This window comes from Paroedura picta, chromosome 1, assembly GCF_049243985.1.
Source record: "Paroedura picta isolate Pp20150507F chromosome 1, Ppicta_v3.0, whole genome shotgun sequence".
Lineage (NCBI taxonomy): Eukaryota > Metazoa > Chordata > Lepidosauria > Squamata > Gekkonidae > Paroedura > Paroedura picta.
This window is the reverse complement of record NC_135369.1, coordinates 53,336,674-53,358,214: the sequence shown is the minus strand read 5'-3', so window position 1 is coordinate 53,358,214 and position 21,541 is coordinate 53,336,674. Positions and strand designations below refer to the sequence as shown.

Sequence of the window (21,541 nt, the reverse complement as noted above, 5' to 3'; positions counted from 1 at the left end):
ACTGTACAATATAGACCACTGGTTCAATGTGTGTCTCAGTAGTAGAGCATGCAGTATGCACACAGAAAGCCCTAGTTTCAACCCCTGGATCTCTTATTAATGGATCTCAAGGATTTTCTCCAGCTGAGCCAATGTTTTGATGCAGTGTAATGGGTGGCAATGCTGCCAAACCATTCTCTACCCACCTGACCACATGTCACAGGGGGTGGACTAGTTGGGATATGTGGCTCCCATTGCCCACGGGGGGTTGATGTGTGCCCCCATCAAGTATGATGCTCAGAGCATGAGCCATACCCTAAATACAATGTTGTTGCTTGGCAGTGAAGAGTGGGGCACATTGAGATCACCAAATTCCCATCCCAGAATTGCTCCCTGGAAACAGAAGTTGCTTGGATTTTCTGATACAAAGCCTAAGAAATTACATTCTTACAAGTCCCAGTGAGTGTGAATTAACATGCAGGCTTCATATAGTTTGTTGAGGCAAATATTTATGTAGGATTTCATCTTGTAGTCACATGCTGCTCCTGTATTCAAGTGATTTCAATGTTGGAGTTAGGTGAAGCAATATTTCTAGGCATATGGGCATGCCCTCTTTCATCTCAGGCTTGGCCTCAGGCTTCTGGTTTGCTCATTGCAATGCAAAGTTGTTGAGTCCTATGCACTTCACAGATTTTACTTCAAAATAATTGTTCTGGACCTATTAATAACAATACAACTGCTTGGATTTAATTAAGATGATAGAGTAGCTCATTCAATGAAAACTAATCTCCAATTAAAATAAACACATGCACGTGTAATGTAGATAGATATACTCAAATGTGAACACATCTAAGGTATGGAGGGGAACTGTTTTGTCCAATGCCAGATTGCATTGAAGCTCAGTCATGACTATTTTGCTCAGCCATGAGTAAAAGAGAATTATGAGACTGCCAGTGTGTTCATCTTCATTCATGGTCCAGCAAAATAGCAAACTTTATACTTGTTCTTCATCTTTGTTTTCAATGGTGCTTTTACAAGACAATTTTATTTCTGCCCTCTTAGAAACAAGTGGCAGAATGAGAGTTGTACAGAATTTGGAAAACTAGTAGGACTAGCAATAGCCATTCAAGCTGAGAATTTCTGCAACTTGAAAATAGAATGCATCTCTCTCCTCTTCATTTTACAACATGGCTTTCTTTTAAAATGCAAATGGTATATAACATAAAAGCTCATTGTATGTTGCCAGGATCAAAATGCTCCTTTTGATCTAAAATAGTGTTCCTGGAATGTCATACATTTCAACTAATCGTTTATACATTGACTTCTCTGCCAAAACATTCTAGGATATACAGTAAATTCAGTCAAGTCAAACTTTATTGCACTAGGCCACAGGCCATCGGAAGATCAGTCACGCAATAAAATTGTTCAATACAGTAGATTAATTCAAAACAAACAGAGATCTATCAGTTATCAATAGGATGAAAGTTACACTTAACCCATACATTCTGCTCATCAGCTATTTAGAAAGTCCACAGTATTTGCCACAGGGCCAGCTCAAATCTTTCTTGCAGCCAATGCAAAGATGGCAACCCTTTTGTGTCACAAATGGATCTTTATCAGAAAGCAAATACCTTAATGCCCCTGGAATAATTTTATTTAGAATTTTCCTCCTTGGACTGTGTAAAGTACACATTCCAATAGATAGTGTGGATGATCTGCAACTACTGGGTTGCCACAGATACAGAGACGTTGTGAAAGAGGACTTTGAGCATATCTCCCAGACACAACAGAAGAGGGCATTGTGAAAACTCAGGGCCGAAAACGCTACCCTTAGCTTGCTCATGTTTATATTAATCAGATACAGGGCTCTGCTGTGATCTTTTTAAAAGGAATTAAACCACGGGGCACACCTTGACTGCACAATTAAAGACCTATCAATGTTTGCATCCTGGAGGAAAACCCACTCTCTTAGGTCTTTATTATTTCCTGGTTCTGCTAATAAGTTATCTGGGACAGTGTAACATGAAATAATGCCATCTATGAAGGCTGAAAGTCACCCTTTAACTTCTATGGTAGAGTTAAAGCACTGATGGCTAAAAGAGTCTATAGTAGACAGTATATTTTCCACCATTTTAGTAGGACTAGATGAGTGTGGGCCTTAAAAGAGGAAAGTTCGAGCTCTGCCCGCATCAAAGTGGCTTTTGGGAAGAACTAAGGCATATCTTGTAAAGGTGTTCTGAATGGATTCTAAGCTGCTGAGTACTTGTTCCTTCCTACTCCAAACTTCAGTGCCATACAGTAAACTGGGGATTATTTTATTTGTAAACAATTTGATAGCAGGGTCTATGGGGCTTCCCCTCTTTGTCTGGTAAAATCTCATGTTTGCCCCCAAGGTCTTTATTAGATGAGGCATTCAGGGGTGGGCATTCCATGACAGGGTCTCAGAAAATGTAACTCCTAAGTAAAATTATTTACATTGCTCAGTTTGGGATACAGTTAATTGGGTAATGCTAGCCAAGCCCTTTGAGCCTCACTGTCATTTTGGTGAATGAACAGAGCATTGTAGCACATACCATATGTACCTGGACGTTCTAGGAGAAGATCAGTATCAGTGGGCAAGTGTGTGTGTGTGAAATACCATTCAGTTGCATCTGACTTATGGGTTTCTCCTTCGGTTTCAAGGCAAGTGATTAAGCAGAGGTTGTTTGCAATTGCCTTCCTCTGCAAAGTCTTCCTTGGCGGTGCTCCATCCAAGTACTGACCCAACTTAGCACTCAAGATCTGATGTGATGGTGCTAAACTCTGCCATTCCACATCTGGGCAAGCTTATATTGAAGCTTATTCACCATCACTGATGTTTTGGTTGGAGAATCCAAGATCCCCCAGTGTTCTCTGAAACACAGATGGGAAAGTCACTAAAGAGCCCCTGAAAGAGGGAGGAAGGTCTGTCTGTCTTCCACCATAAATAGAGAGAGAATCAGGTTGACCTTATACATGCCATTAGAAGTTTTGGTCTTGGCCATCCACACTGGTTTATTAGGTCCCTTGTTAGTTTCCAAAGGATTAACATGTCCAAGAACCAGGCAATCTCTCTCTCTCTCTCTCTCTCTCTCTCATTACTCTGATTGCCATATTTTATTTATCTTCAGTTTGCTCCTTTCTTGCATATTATAGTACCACCTCTGGTGCTACTTCTTATGAGACAGGATTTTGCTTGAAGCAGTCCTGGAGCACAAAGCAGTCCATGCTAGTCTTTGGCGAAGAACCTTCGCTGGATAATGTAAGCCTTGTTCAGTCATTCTGATTTTGGTGCTTCATAATGGGAGAGTGCCTCTTGAATCCTAAACCCTACTACACTGTCTGCATTCAAAATCTTTGGGCATTCACCACAGGAGTCCTGTTACTGTCCAGTTTTTAGAAGAGCATACTTTCCTTGTCCTAGATAAATTACTCAAGCCTATTGCTGGAGCACAGACTGGGGAGCATTTAAGGCATACTATAGCAGCAATGTGCTGTCAGTTAACCATTAGTGTGCTTCAAATACCTATAAGGCACAGAGAATCCATTCTAGTAGAACTCACCCTGGTGAATTAAATAAACAACAAGGAAAGTGAGTGATTGGATCTTTTCACCAGTGGCACCAAGAACAGTGCAATATCCTAGAGGCCCTGGATCACATGCTGGATCTCAAAGATGGAGCTCCTCCCCATGAAAAGCATCTTGTTTACCAGCTGTACTGGTTTCATTTTTATATGTTTTTGACCTCTGTTTTTATTTGTATGTCTTATTATACAAATTCTTGAAAAGGTTGGCTAATAATAAATCAAACAAGTATAGGTTTAGTTTAACTCTAGGCCTACGATTTATCTCAGACACTTTTTTTGAGAAGGAAAAAAGGATAAGCAAACTCATGATATATTCCTTTTATATTTGATTGCTACTTTAAAAGCATATTAAAAACAGCAAGATATTCTATCAATCTTATCACAATAGCTGTTGGACTGAAGACAATTCATTAATGTTCTTTAATAGTTTTCCAGATCATTTCTGCCTATGGACAGCCTCCAGTTGCTGATGGGTTTTAGAGCTCCATCCACTTTATGTCATCTGCATTCCAAGGCTGTCCAGGGGCTGGCTCGAGTTTTGGGCAGATTTGCCTCAGAATGAGGGAAATCAGCAAAACTGGATTTGCCACCTCCTATCACGCTTGTCATCAGGAAGTAACCAGGGGCAAGCCCATATGGAGGAGGAAAGGTGCAATAGTCTCTGTAGCATTGTCCTGCCCTCACACCCGTCCTCCTCTCTCCATTTCCTGCTCTGATAACTTAAAAAAATGGTGCAGTTCGTGTTGCTGCAGAACCACAACACTACCTAGTCAAAGGTAAAATAAAATCTTCTGTAAAGTCTCCACAGTCTTTTTGGGATCAGGCAGGCAAAACACAGTCCCGTTTGTGTTTTCTGGTGGTGGGGAATGAACGGAGAAAGAGGAAAGAGGGCGTGTGATGAAGTAGCCTTTTCCCAATCAGCCGGGCATCCGTGCACCTTGTTTTTAAGTCCACAAAATCACTTTTCTAGTTACCATTTCCATCCTGTCACAAATCTACCCAGAGTCCAAAACACAATGAATCCCAAAAAGGTATATGTGGGGGGTGGGATGCTGTATCATTCTGGCATTTCTCCATAGCTCATGTGGAAGTGTTCATATTTTTATTGAGAATGCTTCTGTGTTGTGGCATTACCGCATAGCAAAGTGGAAGTGCCTTTAAAAACAATTAATTTCAGGGCTTGGTGGAGAAGAAAGTTTCAGTCCATGAGAGAACTGCTGTGCTGTGAATGACAAGCCAAGGAGCAGGAGGAGAAGTTTGGCTTGTTTTCCCTTGCAGCCTCATTGGGAGGCAAAAAGCTGCCATGAGGCAGAGGGAAAAGCGTGGGAGAGCTCTCCTGCGAGGAGGCGTGCAAACACATGGCTTACAACCTCGCGTTTGCAAGCAGGAGGCTGTGCAAGGTTTGCGCCTCTGTGTGGAAATGGTCCCAGATTTCCAGTACAACTGAGCAAAGCCATATGGGTTTTCCTTCAGGAACTGAAATGGAGCCCTTCCCCCCAATCTTAACATGTACAATTTTGACCTATTGACCCATTACCAGCCAGCCTTCAAATGGGGCCAGTGGCAGAAAATGCAGAGGTGGCAGCTTTTAAGACACTGATAATAGCATGCTTGGGTCTATCAGCTTCACTGCACTAGGCAGAGTGATCAGCCTGTGATCACCCTGTGAAGCATTGCAGCTAGATGCATTTGCCCTTCACATACTCTTCCTGCTGAAATGGAACAGTTAGTCACAGCTGGACATTCTTATGCCTTCATCTTAAAGACAATAGGATGCTTAAATTTGCAAAATATATACAAGCAATGTGACTTGCTTAACCTCTTCTGATCACAGAGACTGAACTTGCTTACTAATTAATCCAGAGCAGAATCTGTAGCTCCTGCAAGCATGTAGAGCAACAGCATTAAAAATGAATAGTGTAGTATAGATTGAGAGAGTTTCAGAGGTTAACAGAAGCTATAATGCAGGCAAAATTAAGCTACGTACTTCATCATGCTCCGTTATTAAGAAAGAGTTGTTATATGTTTGGAGGCTGCAGTGCGTATCTAGTGCAGATTCAGTAAGTAAAGCTGAAGTCCTATGCACACATACCTGGGCTTAAGCTCCACATGCATGGGCAGGGCTGAATCAAAACAGACCTAGGGTGTCAGGTTTTGAGTAGCAGATAAAAGATGAGAGGAGACCCTACATGGACTTGCAAGGGGAATATTTTCCCCTTTCTCCACTTGTGGATTGCCTGACAAAAATATGCAATCTATCACTAAAATCTGTCTCCATTCTTGAGGACTGGAAGGTAGCAAATATAACCTCCATCTTTTAAAAAAAAAGTTCTAGAGGAATTCTGGGAAATTACAAGTCAGTCAGTCTAATGTTGATACCAGATAAGTTGAAGGAATCCGTTATTAAAGATGGACATAAGCTACTGAAGAAGAAGAGTTGGTTCTTATATGCCACTTTTCTCTACCCGAAGGAGGCTCAAAGTGGCTTACAGTTGCCTTCCCTTTCCTCTCCCCACAACAGACACCCTGTGGGGTGGGTGAGGCTGAGAGAGCCCTGATATCACTGCTCAGTCAGAACAGTTTTATCAGTGCCATGGCGATCCCAGGGTCACCCAGCTGGCTGCAGAACTGAACCCAGCATGCCAGATTAGAAGTCCGCACTCCTAACCACTACACCAAATTGGCTCTCCATTGAATCCATTGATGGATATAAGCTATTTAGGAAGAAACAGCATGGATTCTGGCAGGGAAGATCTTGTTTTACTGAACTTTTAAAGTTCTTTGATAGGGCGAAAAACATGTGGACAAGGGTAACCCAATAGAAGTTGTTTACCTAGTTTTCCAGAAAGTCGTTATTATTAGGAAAGGAACCGAAAACAAATCAACTAATATAATAATGCCCCTATATAAACTGGAATAATTTATACAGTTCTGATCTCCACTCCTGAAAAATATGTTATAACAATGAAAAAGTGCAAAAAAGGGTAACTATAATGATTGAACACTTTCCCTATGGAGAAAGGCTAAAGAATGTAGGGCTCTTTAGCTTAAATGATGACTGGGAGGTGACATGACAGAGGTTTATTAACTTATGCATGCGCTAGAGGAGGTAGAGAAAGAAGTACTTTCCCCCCTTTGTCATAACACAAGAACTCATGGTGACTCAATGAGATTGATGAGCAGTAGTTTTAAATTAATTAATTAATTAAATTAATTAATTAATTAATTTTTTTAAAAACTTAATTTTTATGACCAACTCTTCCTGAATACTCAAGGCAGATAACATAATAAAATGGTAATCAATAAAGCATATATAAATATTCAATAAAATATTTGGGGGCTTTACGCACCGGGATCTTTGTAGCAAATTGGTCACTGAATGAAAAATCGCCATTTAAAATAGTGGAATTCGTCGTTATGCATACCTGCCTTTGTAGTGGTATCCAGTTGCGTTTTGTAGCGTTTCCCACAGGCTTCTGGTCTCGGCAGAAATCGCTAGAAAGGAAGCGCTATTGCCGAGCTCATCCCGCCCCTGGCCGTCAAGCAGCCAATGGGCAGCCGTTAGCATGCTCCCAAACAGCCCCTTTCCCTTTAAGAAAGGTTTTTAAAAAAAAAAAACACACCCATTGTAACGAATCTGTGTAGATTCGTTGCAACGGAGAGACCCATCCAGCTGCCTGGGGTGTTTGAGCTGTCATTTGATCGTTGACACGCTGCCTCCGAGTGAACCCCCCCCCCTCATGGGCCCGATTTTCGGCTGAATGACTGTGTAAAAAATAAAGTGACTGCTTAGTAGTGTGCTTAGTGACTGAAGTGTGCTTAGTGACTGAAGGGGAGGGACTGAAGCTGGGGAAGCCTCTGTTTGAGCTGTCATTTGATCGTGGCCACGCTGCCTCCGAGTGGAAAAAAGAAATCCCCCCCTCCCCCCCTCTCACGGGCCCGATTTTCGGCTGAATAAATGTGTAAAATGTGTGTGCTTAGTGACTGAAGGGGAGGGACTGAAGCCAGGGAAGCCTCTAAACTGAAAGAGGCTCGCTGGTGCGTTATCCCTGCTCGCTCGGAGAAAAAAAAATGGCGAACAGTTCGCCGGAAGTTTGGAGGACAGGCTCAGGAGGAGGGACTTTGAAGAAACCGCAACAATGTTAATGCACAGGTCTTTTTCGCTAGTGTTGCAGATTGGTTGCAGGAGTGTATCGCTTTCCGGAGGGTGAATCCACTTTTGGGGATTTCCCTGAAAGCGCTACAAGGAAGCGCTTTTTGCAGATTGGTTTCAGGTGTGTGGCAGATTGTCGACGACGTTGTGCAAAACAGCAAATCAGTAGCGTTTTCAATTGGCAACCATTGTGCTATTTTGAAGGCGTGCAAAAAGCCCCTTGTGTTTCAGTTGCCTCTAACTAGTTTTGGTTGGAGTTAAGTCAGGTCCTTAGAGATCTTCCCTGGGTTTCCAGCAGTGAGGCTTGCATTTTTGGTGGCCTATCAGGACCTTGATAATAGGCCTGGTGGAACAGCTCTGTCTGGCAGAGTGTTCTGCTGATCTCTCTTGGCAGGGCATTTTGAACAGATAAAAGGAAATGCTTCTTCACACAAAGAGTAATTAGCACATGGAATTCATTGCTGCTGGAATTAGTGGCACTAAGTGGAGTGAACTTCAAAAGGGGACTGAATAAATGTTTGAAGCAGAGGTCCATCAGCGGCTTTTTGCCACAAGATATATGGAACATGTTTGAGGCAGCGATGCTCTCTACCTTGGTGTTGGGTGGGAGGCACTGTGGGAAGGCTTCTGTTGTTCTGGCCCTCTGGTGGACCTCCTGATGACATCTGGAATTTGGTCATTGTGTAATATGGAGTGTTGGATTAGATGGGCCATTGGCCTGATCCAGCATGGCATCACTTATGTTCATTATGTCCTCTTTCTCCTCCCTAAAAGCCCTGTATCTCTACAGATTTCAAGCCCTGGATTTCAGGCCATGTGTTCCTTCCCTAAAACTTCCTGATTTCCTTCTTCCTACTCTTTATAAATGTGCCCTTTTGTTGGTGTGTGTGTGATATTTAGAGAATTATTTCCCAGGTGGTTAGTGTAGGTTCTTTACATTCCCCCATCTTATTTTGTATAAAATAAATTTATTTATTTACATTTCAATCACTCTCTCAATCTTTTTCTTTCTACTTTTATTTTGGAGTGTCCTACTGAGATGCATCCTGGTATATTTAGACTTACGAGCTTTATGCTCTGCGAGTACCAACTTGCTGGAAGTCCCCGGCCCCAGGGAAGCACGCCTGGCCTCAACTAGGGCCAGGGCCTTTTTGGCTCCTGGCCCCACCTGGTGCAATGAGCTCCCAGAGGAGCTATGGGCCCTGTGGAAGCTTTTGGTGTTCTGCAGGGCCTGCAAAACAGAGCTCTTCCACCATGTTTATGGTTGAGGCTGCCGTTGCGAGAAGATCTGGTTGGGCCCCCTGGTGCTAAGTGGTGATAAGCGATGCTAAGCCTCTGTCATCAGTGTTCCCTCTTCCCACTCCTCTGTGCAGATGTTTATGGGGGGGGGGTTAGGAGTTTGAATACCTCCATGGCTTTTTGGGATATTGATTCTGTTGCATGGTTTTTATGTCCTAGAATATTTTAATGGGGTTTAATGGGGGTTTTATTATGGACAGATTGTACCCCACCATGAGCTGGTTCTGGGAGCGGCGGGTAATAAGTCTAAATTAACTAACTAACTAACTAACTAACTAACTAACTAACTAACTAACTAACTAACTAACTAACTAACTAACTAACTAACTAACTAACTAACTAAATATTATTCCTTCCTGGAACCCATTTTAGAATCAATTTCCTTTTCTCTGAGTTCAGTTTGGGTAACACTTTCCTCTTTTATTTATTTATTTATTTTTCATACTTCTATACCGCCCTCCCCGGAGGCTCAGGCTTTCTTCTCTCTTCCCTGCCCAACATCCAATCTACAGTATTTGCTGGCGTATAAGACTACTTTTCCCCCCTGAAAAACATGCCTCCAGGTCATCCTATACGCCGGGTGCACTTCAGTTGGGATAGACATAGCTGCCCATAGTGGCCCATAGTACTGTAATGTAATGTAACAAACTCTATATTTTGAGTGGAAATGTTGGGGGATCGTCTTATATGCCCAGTCATCTTATACGCCGGCAAATACGGTACTTTTACCTGCCCCACTGTCTTCAGCTCCACTCTCTCTAGCAGCCTCTACCTGGGGAAACTATGGCCCTTCAAGGACTTGCAAGGGGCACCTCACATTCCCCTGCATTATTTTCATTTCCTCTTCTTCTAGCCATCTCCATTTCTTCGCTTCTTTCCTGTTTCATCCCTGTATCTGCTCTCCCCCCTTCTCTTCATCTCTCTTACTTATTTACATCATTTATATCTTGCCTTTCTCTACACTGTGGGCTAAAGAAGCTTGCATAACTTTCCTTTCCTCCTTTTCTTCCTGACAACAACCTTATGAGGTAAATTAGGCTGAAAATATGTGACTAACCTAACATTAACTAGTGAGTTGCCATGGCAGGCTGCTGCTTTGTACTTGAGTATCCTAGACTCTAGTTTGTGTTATACCCTACTGGCTTTCACTGGGTGGCTGGTGTTGAACCTAAACAAGTTTAGGATGCTTTGGGCTGATTCTGCATTGAGCAGGGGGTTGGACTAGATGGCCTGGATGGCCCCTTCCAACTCTATGATTCTACTAGAAAGTAAGCCTGCTGTGCTGTGAATACAGTGGGCGCTAGATGGTGTACTGTGGGGGTTCGGGTGGCTCTCTGGCTGGTTGTGGGTGCCCCTGCTGTGGAGGCTGGCCTGTGGGTGCTGGCTGGACTGCCACCCCATGGTGGCGCCTACCTCAGAGCATTGGCAGGCACGGCATCTGGCGGTTTCAGGGAATCCTGGGGCAATCTTTCGGTGGCTCGGGCCGCTCCCAGGCAGCGCGAAGGTTGGTGGGGGTAGGTGGTGATGGGGCGACGGGGACGGGACCAGGCATGTGCCGCAGTTGGCGCATGTCTGGTGTGTCTACGGGGTGGAGCAGGGGAGCACCCATGGGGGACAGGAACCAGGCATGCACAGAGCTCCGCGAATGCGTAGTTCAGTGTGAGCTAGTGGCGGCAGCCTGGCAGATCGCACGGCCTGTCCGCGGCTGTGTTGCAGCGTGGCCAGGACGTGAGGCAAAGGGGTAGGCCAGTGGATGGGTAAGTAGGGGCGAGGGGGCAGTCGGCCAAGGGTGTGGTCGGGTGCAGTGAATGGAGAGTGGGGGTGCGGGTCGGTGATGCATGGGAATGGGTGTGGGGGGGTGTCTGGAGAGTGGGAAGCGGCAGCGAGCGGGGTCATTGGGGGGGGTTGGAGGGGTTTGGTGGGTAGGCTTACCGTTTGCGTAGTGCCGGGTTGAGGGGCACCGTCCTGCAACACCGTGGCCTGGCGCCTCCTGGCAGGCGGCTGATCGCAGTGGTGGCATTCCAAGCTGGAAGCGTGTCCTGGGGAGGAGGGCTGTGGGAAGGCTCCACAAAGGCCCCTGGCCGGTGCTGGCGAGTCAGCGAGCTGGGTTGGTGGAAAGGAGCAGGGCCGTGCCGTTGGTGACGCGGCTGCTGTGCTCCTTTCACGGGCAGCCTCTCCGCAGGCAAGGGCGATGTTCCAGCGGTGGGAAAGGAGCAGGGCCACTGTGTCTTCGATGCGGCGGCCCTGCTCTTTTCCTGGCGGCGAACCATCTGGGCGGCCAGTCCAGGGCTTTATCCAGGACAGGTCCCACCCTAACTCATGAATCATGCACAGACTATACATGGCTCTCATTATGTGATTACAGTATCCACTGAGCCCAAACTGCTTCCCACAGATGTTTTCAGCAGCTGTATTATAGGGTCACAAATGTGTGCATGTGTTGAGAGACACATGGTACTTTTAAAAACAGTTAAGAGACTTGTCAGTGCCCTTGGTACAGATTCCTTTGTTTATTTCATTCTGCTCTTGGGTCAAACAAATTGTGCAGGTATTTGAAACAGTAAAAATATCTGCTGGATTTTCTGTAAAATCACTTTCTAGAATCATAGAGTTGGAAGGGATCTCCTGGGTCATCTAGTCCAACCCCCTGCACTATGCAGGACACTCACATCCTTGTCGCTCATCCATTGTAACCTGCCACCCCCTGGCGCCTTCACAGAATCAGCCTCTCCGTCAGATGGCTATCCAGCCTCTATTTTAAAATCTCCAAAGATGGAGAACCCACCACCTCCTGAGGAAGCCTGTTCAGATCACTTCCTAGTATCAACTGATGGCAGGATTCCAATATACAAGAGACTCTGATATGCCTGTGGAGAATTTACTTCATTGCTTGTGCCTTGATATTGCTATTGGTCATCAGAACCAAGAAAGGTGCTATTCCAAATCCTGAAAAGTAATCAAATGTAAATGAAAGCACGTGAAATTGCCTTACATTGAATTGGACCATTAGTCCAATGGGGTCCGTATTGTCTACTTAAGCTGGCAGAAGCTTTCCAGCAGGTCTCAAGCAGAGGGCTTTTCAATCATCTACCAATTTATTCTTTAAACTAAAAATGACGGGGATTGAATCCGGGATCTTCTGTGTCCCTCCAGATTTGTACAAACCAAGCACATTAGAGTTTCCTTTCCGACAGGGCATAATGACTTCCTTAGCAAAAACTGGCCTTCATTGACTCGTAATATTTTGAAAGAGCAGAGAGAGAGAGGACTTTTTAATGGCATGCAAATTGAAGAGCTATAGAAAGAACTCTGGCAAAATAGCTACTTTCAGCACTATCTCCTCCATACTTTTAGATATTGTAATACAGTAAATTAATTACCCTGTATTCTTGGTTGGAATGTTAATTTTCACATTTTCAAATCAGATTTTGGATATCCACGCTATTTACCTCTCAGCAGATTCTTGTGTATCAGAATCAAAGCTGATTGGTTGCAAAAACACACGGAATACCCTTTTCTGGATTGTAATACTCACTGCAAGTGAAGGGGTTACCCTTTCAATGTGCCCACACAGAAAAAGAAAATTCTCTTCACAACAGAAAATTGGCACATCAAGGAGAAGACTGGTTGAGTGGCCTTTCTGTGATATGCTAATTTTCTATGAGCACAGACTTGTCATCTTTAAATTGCAGAGATTTTATTTCAAATCTGCCATCTGCCTTGCTTAAAGAGGCCATTGCATTTCTAAATTAGGCTTTGAAACTCTAGCTAGTATACATGCATTGCACGAAGCGGAAAACAGAGATGCCAATTTATCCCAAACTGAAAAGGGAGTCTAGATTTCCTGACTCATGTCACATTGGCTTCAGCAGGCTTAGAAGAGGGTAACTCTCCTTAAGATAATACTGCCCTTCTTTTCTGCAGCTGCTTTAACCTTGCCCCTAGTGGGGAGATCTTAGTGATTCTGGGTCCCTGGATGATTCTGTGGTACAGGATGAGGCACCAGAGTAAATGCTGCCCCACTGTTACCCCCTGCCAGGGCCAAGCAAGGGATGGCATTGCTGCAGTTACTGCCTTAATGCTTCAGATAGGGTGAATAAGGGTGATGGCAAGAGACTACTCTTCTTTCCCCAGGATTGTTGGAAGTCAAGTCCCCTTCCAGAATTGGGTCCCTGGTTAGCTGCCCCAGTTGCCCATTGGCAAACACCATCCCTGCTTGCTCTTTCTCTCTGGTTGCAAAACAGTTGATTCTTCTCATGGCTTTCTTGTAAAGCTATATTATCCAGATCTTATGTTGCTGACCAGCTTTTCCATGTTGTCTTTCCTCCAGGGACACCTGTTTGGTTCTTTGTGAAAATAGCTCCCATTCGAAATGAACAGGATAAAGTGGTTTTATTTCTTTGCACTTTCAGTGATATTACAGCTTTCAAACAGCCTATTGAAGACGATTCCTGCAAAGGTTTGTTATTTGTTTTATACTAATGCATATTTTAATATTTTTAATTTTGTACCCAAAACCTGCCAGTGTGACACCATTTTCCTGAATTTTAGTTTATCTTCAGAATGATTAAGAATGAGAACGAGGTACCTGTATTGTGCCTGTATTTGCAGTACACTGAGCACCACTTGGGGGTTGCCAGCTTTCCAACCAGTATCTGCGGCCAGTGGTGGCAATTAACAGATTATAATGTCTAATAATCACAATATTATACAAAGCTTTATATGCTAACTTTTGCTACCTAACTGCTATGGCAGACACTGGATATGGGTGAAAAGTTGGGAATGATACAAGAAAGGGCACATTCATTTTAAAGTTAACTATTCTTTCTGTTTCCTTAGGAAGGTCTAATGTCAGTAATCTCTCTTGGCTAGGCTTTACTATCCCTGTGCTAAATGTTATACATGAGATTCAAACAAAAGAGTTCCCTCCAATATTATGTAAGAACAATTTCAGAAATCTTTTTACTTGTTTATTGTGCCTTGATCTTAGCTGATTCTATCAGCATTTGTTTATAGGTCCTCAGTGCACAATATCTTTTATCAATGTGTTTGCTCTCCTCAGCAGCATAATCTATAGTGAGTGGTAAACGATTTAGTACCACTGAGGGAAGAACGTAAATGATACCCATTGCTGTACAATAGTAGAATTACATACAGTGGGAGGGTAGCTTTGGAAACTATGTAGAAGTAGTTCAGGAATAAGAAATTCAAATTCAGATCCCCATGGTTGTTCTGTACTGCTACTTCCTATTTGGGTGATATTGGCTGATAAACCCCAACATGGTGCCTGTGGGCATGGGCCTCCTCTGGTACTCCCAAAGCTTCTCAGTAAGTGGGCAGGGCTACTCTCAGACTAAACTTGTTATTAGCTGCTTCCATTCAAATGAAAGGGATCATCCATGCAACAGCAGTAACAACCTCTGTAAGATTAGGATGGCTGGTAAGCACTTGGCCTCTCCTTAGTCAATGTGTGATTCCATTCCTTCTGCATGCTCCCCTTCTTCACCCCAACTTTCCTTCATTTCTTTTTATTACCCTTTTGCAATTATTTTGTAAAGTAAGGAGAGATATATAGTTTTAGCTCCACCTTCTTTAGCAGCCATTTTGTGTTTGGCTCTGCCCTCCATGGTAGCCATTTGAGGCAGTGCTCGCACAACCCCCCTCAAGATTTCAGTGGTGCCCAGAGCCTTATAAATGTCAAGGACCCCTATTCCAGAGAGTTCTCTAGTTTCTAACAACTAATTCCAGCAGGGCAACTTTTTAAAAAGAGCTGTTTTCACTAGCTTTCTAGAAATACAAGGAGAGTAGAACAACAATGGTTTCTTGTCACAGCATGCCTCCCTGAGCTTCTTGGAAAGTAGAAGGGAAGGCCAAGAAATGCAACCAAGAAATAAGATAGAACTGAGGTGCTAACTGACACCAATGTGCCCCTCCTAATACTTTTTTATTTGCTTGGTATGTACACCAAACTTCATAATTACTGTCTATATGTTTCTTTGTATTATGTCATTGTGGTCTGGTTCTCCTTTTAATGTTCTGTTTTTGGGTTGAGATCCATGAATGTCCAGAACTGGGTACAATAATCTGACTAACTGACTGAGTAAAGTATTATTATGACTTTCTGTGTTACAGTTGTGCTATCAGTGCAAAAAAAATTGGGAATTTATTAAGTGGGAGAGGGTTCATATGGTAAAGTATCTGTCCTGTATGCAGAAGGTCTCAGGTTGAGTATCTGACATTTCTGTTAAAAGTATCAGGTAGTAGGGAATGTGAGTTTTCTATTTGAGTCCTGTCAGAATAGACAATAATGACCTTGAGAAGCCAGTGGTAGCCCTGGTCATATTTGAAAACATGTACGTCCTGAATGTACAGGTATGTACCTGTTTGTAAGAATGAGACAACTTGCATTCATTATACAAATGAAACTAGGGACTCATCTCCAAATAAATGTGGAGTTGAAATCATAAATTTAACTGTAGATGCATTTAACCTAACATGAAAGTATACAACACACATATAAAGAGAAAAAATGTATGTGCATTCACTATAAACTGTGAACATGATTAGTATAATGCAGATTGATGTGGTCATGATTTTAGACCTGCCAAACAATTGCACAATATCTGTAGAAGATCAAAACCCCACAGAAGTGAATAGGCATCTGTTGCCTCAATAATTCATAAAACCATGGATTAATTAAATTAATTGCTATTATTATGATTGTCTGAATGCAGGCCACTCCACTATTTATAGTTAGGTCCCTCAAAATCTGATCTAAAGCCAAGATCTGAAGTTGGCTTATTAACCACAGTTATTCTATTTATGGTTTTATATGATGCCTAATTACAGACTTCCTGGTTTAATCCTGGCTTAGTCTTTAGTGCCTCTTGTGGCGCAGAGTGGTAAGGCAGCCGTCTGAAAGCTTTGCCCATGAGGCTGGGAGTTCAATCCCAGCAGCCGGTTCAAGGTTGACTCAGCCTTCCATCCTTCCGAGGTCGGTAAAATGAGTACCCAGCTTGCTGGGGGGTAAATGGTAATGACTGGGGAAGGCACTGGCAAACCACCCCGTATTGAGTCTGCCATGAAAACGCTGGAGGGCGTCACCCCAAGGGTCAGACATGACTCAGTGCTTGCACAGGGGATACCTTTACCTTTTAGTCTTTAGTGACATCCCCTCAGGCAACAAAGAGAAGGAAATTAAATCAATCCTCATCAAAGAAAACTAGCATTCAGATGATCTCTGTGAGCTGCATCCTGGTTTCACAAACTAACCATAGTTAAAATAAACCATGGTTTCATGTTATCTCTGAACAAAGCAATTATCTAGAGATGGCACAGAGAGATTCAGATGAAATGGCACAAAGTGCTATTCATTAGGGGAATCTATCATCTACTGATGCCATGAATGCTAATGTTTAAAGAAATTATTGAGCTTTTGTACCTCATAAGTGTCTAACTCTAGTTTCTTTTTGTTATGCACACGATGGAATTGGCTCACTTTTAAAAGCCACCTAATTTATTCAATCATGTTGTAAATTATACAAATATGCTTTTAAGTGGATCTCCTTTAGAAGAGAAAGCATCAAACAGAAGACCTTGAAAACAGTTCAAACTAGTTACATCACAAACAAAATGAGATTGCTGAATTCTGAAGTAGGACAAGGACTCTGAGGGAAACTAAATTCATGTGCTTTGCTCCTTCCTTTATACTTCTTGCCTCTTCTTGGTGTCCCTCACATGCCTTTTCTACTATCGGATTGCCTCTTGAAGATGTGTGTAGGGAATACAAGGACACTTGTAGGTGCCTTCTAGTGAGTCACCACTAGTCTATCAAGGTCAGTAATGTCTATTCTGACTGGCAGCAGGTCTCTTAGGTCTTTCACATCACCTTTTACCTGATCTTTTTTAAAACTGGAGATACTGCAGATTGATCCTGGGAACTTCTGCTTGCAAACCAGACAATCTTTCACTGACCCACAGCCCATCCCTCTCTGAGCCACAGCCCTTCCCTAAGGCTTAGGGAGCCAGGTTACAGGACCAGAGTCTATCAGATGTCAATCCTTAGAGCAAGGAGTACAGAGATAGATCTTACTCAGTATGAGACAGTATCAAATATTCTGAATTACAAATGCATGGCCTTACTTTGGGAGATATTTAATGATCTGTGTACTTTGTGTTAATTTTCATGCAGCCTGGGCTGAGTAGTGGTTGTCCATGCTTTCAGTTTTGATCAGCTGTTCCCTGTCACAGTTAACTAGAACTCTTAGGGTTTGAACCAGTCATTAGATGTACTTAAGGCTAAGTAGCCATTTGGGGGAAATACACAAAATGTGGAGAAGCTGCTGAACAGATGTATTGATTAGTGTTGATCAAGGGGCTGAAAACAGCTGTGTCGCAGTTAGGTTATACATTCTGCATGTGGTATTTGGTAATAAGTTCTTGATTTTTATGTTTTTGGGATCCAGAGAGGCACTTAATCTCATGCAAAGGATTTTTGCTAACCTTTTGGCATTTGGGGCATTTTTAGAAACTGCCAAAAGCTGAGGAGAGTTTCAAAAACAGTCTTGAATTTTCTGCCTTCTCTTAATCTTATCCTGAATTTTCCAAAAGAAATATTTCCCCTACCATTTGCATTCTGTATTATAATCTCGAAATCCATTGCATTTTTCTCTGTCTTCACCAGCTAATGAGAATAATCAGTCCTTGTCTATTTTGTGTGTAAGGCAGACTGCTATGTCTCTCCTCAGGCTTCTATAGTAATGTGTTGTAATAAGTTTAAGTGGATGTAAACATGGATTTCTGCATTCTAAAGTGCAATGGGGTATCTTCAATCCATGTTCTATTACAGATGTTACTGATTATGACCTGCCCTCTGGTTAACCTTTGTTCTTTCATGCTGTTCTGCATGTGCAATGACAATACTGATTCTTCTTTCTGATTTGTTCTATAATTTTGTTCTTCCTCTTATCTAAGGGCTAGCAGTACTTTACAGAGATTGTAGAAATACTGCATTTAAATATTTTTTCAAATAGGAATTCACTTCTAGTATTGCACTGTACTTGAAACCATGCAGGATACAAAGTACAAAACTATATATTTATAACAATTTTACTCTATAGTTTTCTGAAAGTTTCGATGGGATTATTATTTAAATTGTGTAGCAGACACATTTTGTGGTACTGAAAATTTCTGTACAACTAACAAGATTCCACATAGTACAATTCTTTGATCTGGATTTTTAGTTTAGTGCAGTAATGCCCAAAATGTGTGCTGAAAGTTATTAGTAGAAAGCTACTAGTAGACTATGAGAACTAAATAATGAAGGGTTTCTGGGAACTAAAAGAACCCACCTATAGAAGTGGTTATGCAATGTGACTCAGAATGACTTCTGTTCTGGCCTTGATGAGGGTAGGTATTCTGATGTTTCCCCATATCCAATGTAATTGCAACTAGTGATGCAAAAGTACAGCAGTCCTCAGAGGACAGTCACACAGTGAATTGACTACCCCAAAGGAAATAGTTCTTATGCTTACATGCTCTAAAAGTAAGTGGTTGTTTTATTTATTTGTCAGTTTTTCTACCATGCCTTTCTACTAAAATGGCATTCAGGGACCCTTACCAGGTGATGTATAACAAATAGCTGGCAACAAAATACAATGTAAAGACCAAATACCAAATAAAACACCAGATCACACAAGCAAACAACAGCACCATCCTAGTAATAATTAATCATAAACAACAAATTAGAGAAGGTCTGAGAACCAAATGTCCCTCCAAAATATGACTTGGCAGGGACACAGGTTCATTGTAGCTCTAACCACTGAAATTGACAGCTTTGTGCCTGAGTGGCAATGGACCACAATCCATATGTACAAACAACAGCATGCCAGCTTCATTTTATCATTTTTGAAATAAAACCTATAAAAGAGTATTAAAACATACCATAATATTTAATCTAATAATATTCAAACTAGAGTGCTAATACAGCCACAATGATGCAGAGATTCCACACCCCAAAGAAAATTTAAGTTCCATCATTCTGTACTTCCTTAGTAAATATTCCAAGTAGCCAGACAGAATATTCACAAATCATACTAACTTTATTTATTCAATTGTATAACATGAATTATTTTCAAAAGGACACACCTTCTCTCAATCACAAATCCCATCAAGAAACTAAATTTGCATACTTTGGGCCAGTGGTCCCCAACCTGCGGGCCGCGGCCCGGTGCCGGGCCGCAAAGGCCAAGGCGCCGGGCCGCGGCTCCCTCTCCCCGCCCCCCCCGCAGTAAAAAACCCCCGCAGTAAAAAACCCGGGAAGCTACTTACTGCGGGGAGGGCCGGCCGCGCCTGCGCGGCCCGCGGGTGCGGCCCGATCAACGGGCGCGGCCGGGCGCGGCTCGCGGGCGCGGCCCGATCCGCGGGTACGGCCCACGGGCGCGGGCGGGCGCGGCTCGCGGCCGCGGCCCGATCCGCGGGTGCGGCCCACGGGCGCGGCCGGGCGCGGCTCGCGGGCGCGGCCCGATCCGCGGGTGCGGCCCACAGGTGGAGCTAATGCGCATATACAGAGTAGCCACGCATGCAGGTTTTCACCAGCAGGGGGGGCTAACGCGCATGTGCGGTAGCTCCGCGCATGCGTGTTTGTGTCTGCTGGCGTGCTGGAGGCCGCGCCTGCCTCTCCCCCCCCTCTCACAGCAAGAAGCTAGCCGGGCCACGAGCGAAGCGGCCATTTTGGCGGCTGCTTTGCTTGGAGCGTGGCGAGCTTCTCGCTGCGGGGGTGGATGAGGCAGGCACGGGGGGGGGGGTGTGAGGCAGGCTGGCAGCCTGATACCAAGGCCTTCGTGGCCCGATACCGGGCCGTGGACCGGGGTTTGACGACCCCTGCTCTAAAGCAGCGGTTCCCAACCTTTTTATCACTGGGGACTGGTCAATGCTTGACAATTTTACTGAGGCCCAGGGGGGTAGTCTTTTGCCGAGGGACGCTGCCTGAGCCCCTACTCAGCTTGCTTTCCCGCCGGCGCCCCTGACTTCCCACTGGCCACTTGTGGGAACGCTGCCAGCAGCAGCTGTGTAGTGCCACGCCGAGGGGGAGCCCCAGCCATTGCGACCGCTGGAGAGCACCAAAGGTGAGCTGGTGGCAGAGTGGCAGGGCAGCCTCCGAGGCAACAGCTGGGGAGGAGGACAAGGAGGAGCCGTGGCCCAGTACCGACTGATCCACGGACCGGGACCGGTTCCCAGACTGGAGGTTGGGGACAGCTGCTCTAAAGGACAACTGCATCATCATCTTCCACATTTCCTAGGTTTTCAAATTAAATTAATCAGGAGTCAGATTTATCATTGATTGTTGAATTTAGCCTTATATTCTACTAGATTATGAGCTTATTTTTGAGAGTATCCAATTTATTTTCCATTGTTCTCCTTTCACCTGCAGATAACTTACCTGATACTGAAATATTTTTATCAATAATGCATTATAATTTTGCTGTAAATGTAGCATCACTGTTGTCTGTCTTTTAATATTTAGAATCATTATGAGTAGACATTAAATTGAGACTTTCTTCATTTTATCCAACAGTAACAGTTTGAAACTTACTCAGTTAAAATATCCAAATACAGTTCACGAAGCAATCATTTGTCAGCATTTTAAATATTATTCAACTCAAAGAATGATAGATTATATATGCATTAGTTTGTATTAATCAGACAAAAAAAGTCTGTTTCACATCAGTTTCATAGGCAGATGTTAAAAACAGTTATCAAAGAAGATACTCTGTTGCTAGGACAAACTATTTAGTTGCTGAAGATTCAAGCATCGTCCAAAGTACTATTTCAGGCACATCCAAAGACTTCGGCATGTCACTGCGGTTTTTAATTTTTCCCCTCTCAGAAAGAAGACTCACATGCCACAACATAAGTTGCATCCAAATGCATTTATTTGCCAATGGCTGCTTATGGAAAACAGCTGACATGTCATAGGTGCAGAACACAGGTCCATTGCTTTCTACTGTGTCACCCTAAACCATGTTCTCTTTTTAATGTTGGTGATAAAAATCAAGAGACTCATGCCAACAAGATTCCCTATGCTACTGGCTTGTGTTTATGACCAGAGTCTGAATGTAGCATAAATGTAAAAGAAAGAGAGCAATTTCCTCTCATCTTTATGAAAGCCATACTAATTTCAGCACCATGGCCAGCACCAAGAAATACTGTTGCTGATTCTTAATCGTGTAAACTAGTCATTTGCTCAAAATAAGTTAAATTGCAATTAGCTTTTTAGTAGAATCATAAGCATAGAATCATAGAACTGGAAGGGATCTCCAGGGTCATCTAGCCCAAGGAAAAAATGCAGGATGACTCCAATTCCATGCCTAGATGATACCCAGAATGAGAATCCCTGACCAATCTGGCCTGGAGGAAATTTGCTTTCTGACCCCAAAGGGGTGATTGGCATTTCCATAGGCATGCAGAAAGGGCCACAGAGCCAAACACTGACACAGCCCTTCCT

General features: G+C 43.3%; 1 protein-coding gene across 2 annotated transcripts in view; it reads left to right on the top strand.

Moving 5' to 3' along the window:
• Positions 1-21,541, top strand: part of KCNH1 (potassium voltage-gated channel subfamily H member 1) — a 316,249-nt gene that overhangs the window by 36,452 nt on the left and 258,256 nt on the right. For both annotated transcript variants that reach the window (XR_013231140.1, XM_077338430.1), the window contains exon 4: positions 13,367-13,495. Coding sequence is in view for 1 of the 2 variants with exons in the window: in XM_077338430.1 (XP_077194545.1) it covers positions 13,367-13,495 (129 nt within the window). In the remaining variant the exon portion in view is untranslated. The remainder of the gene's footprint in view (positions 1-13,366; positions 13,496-21,541) is intronic.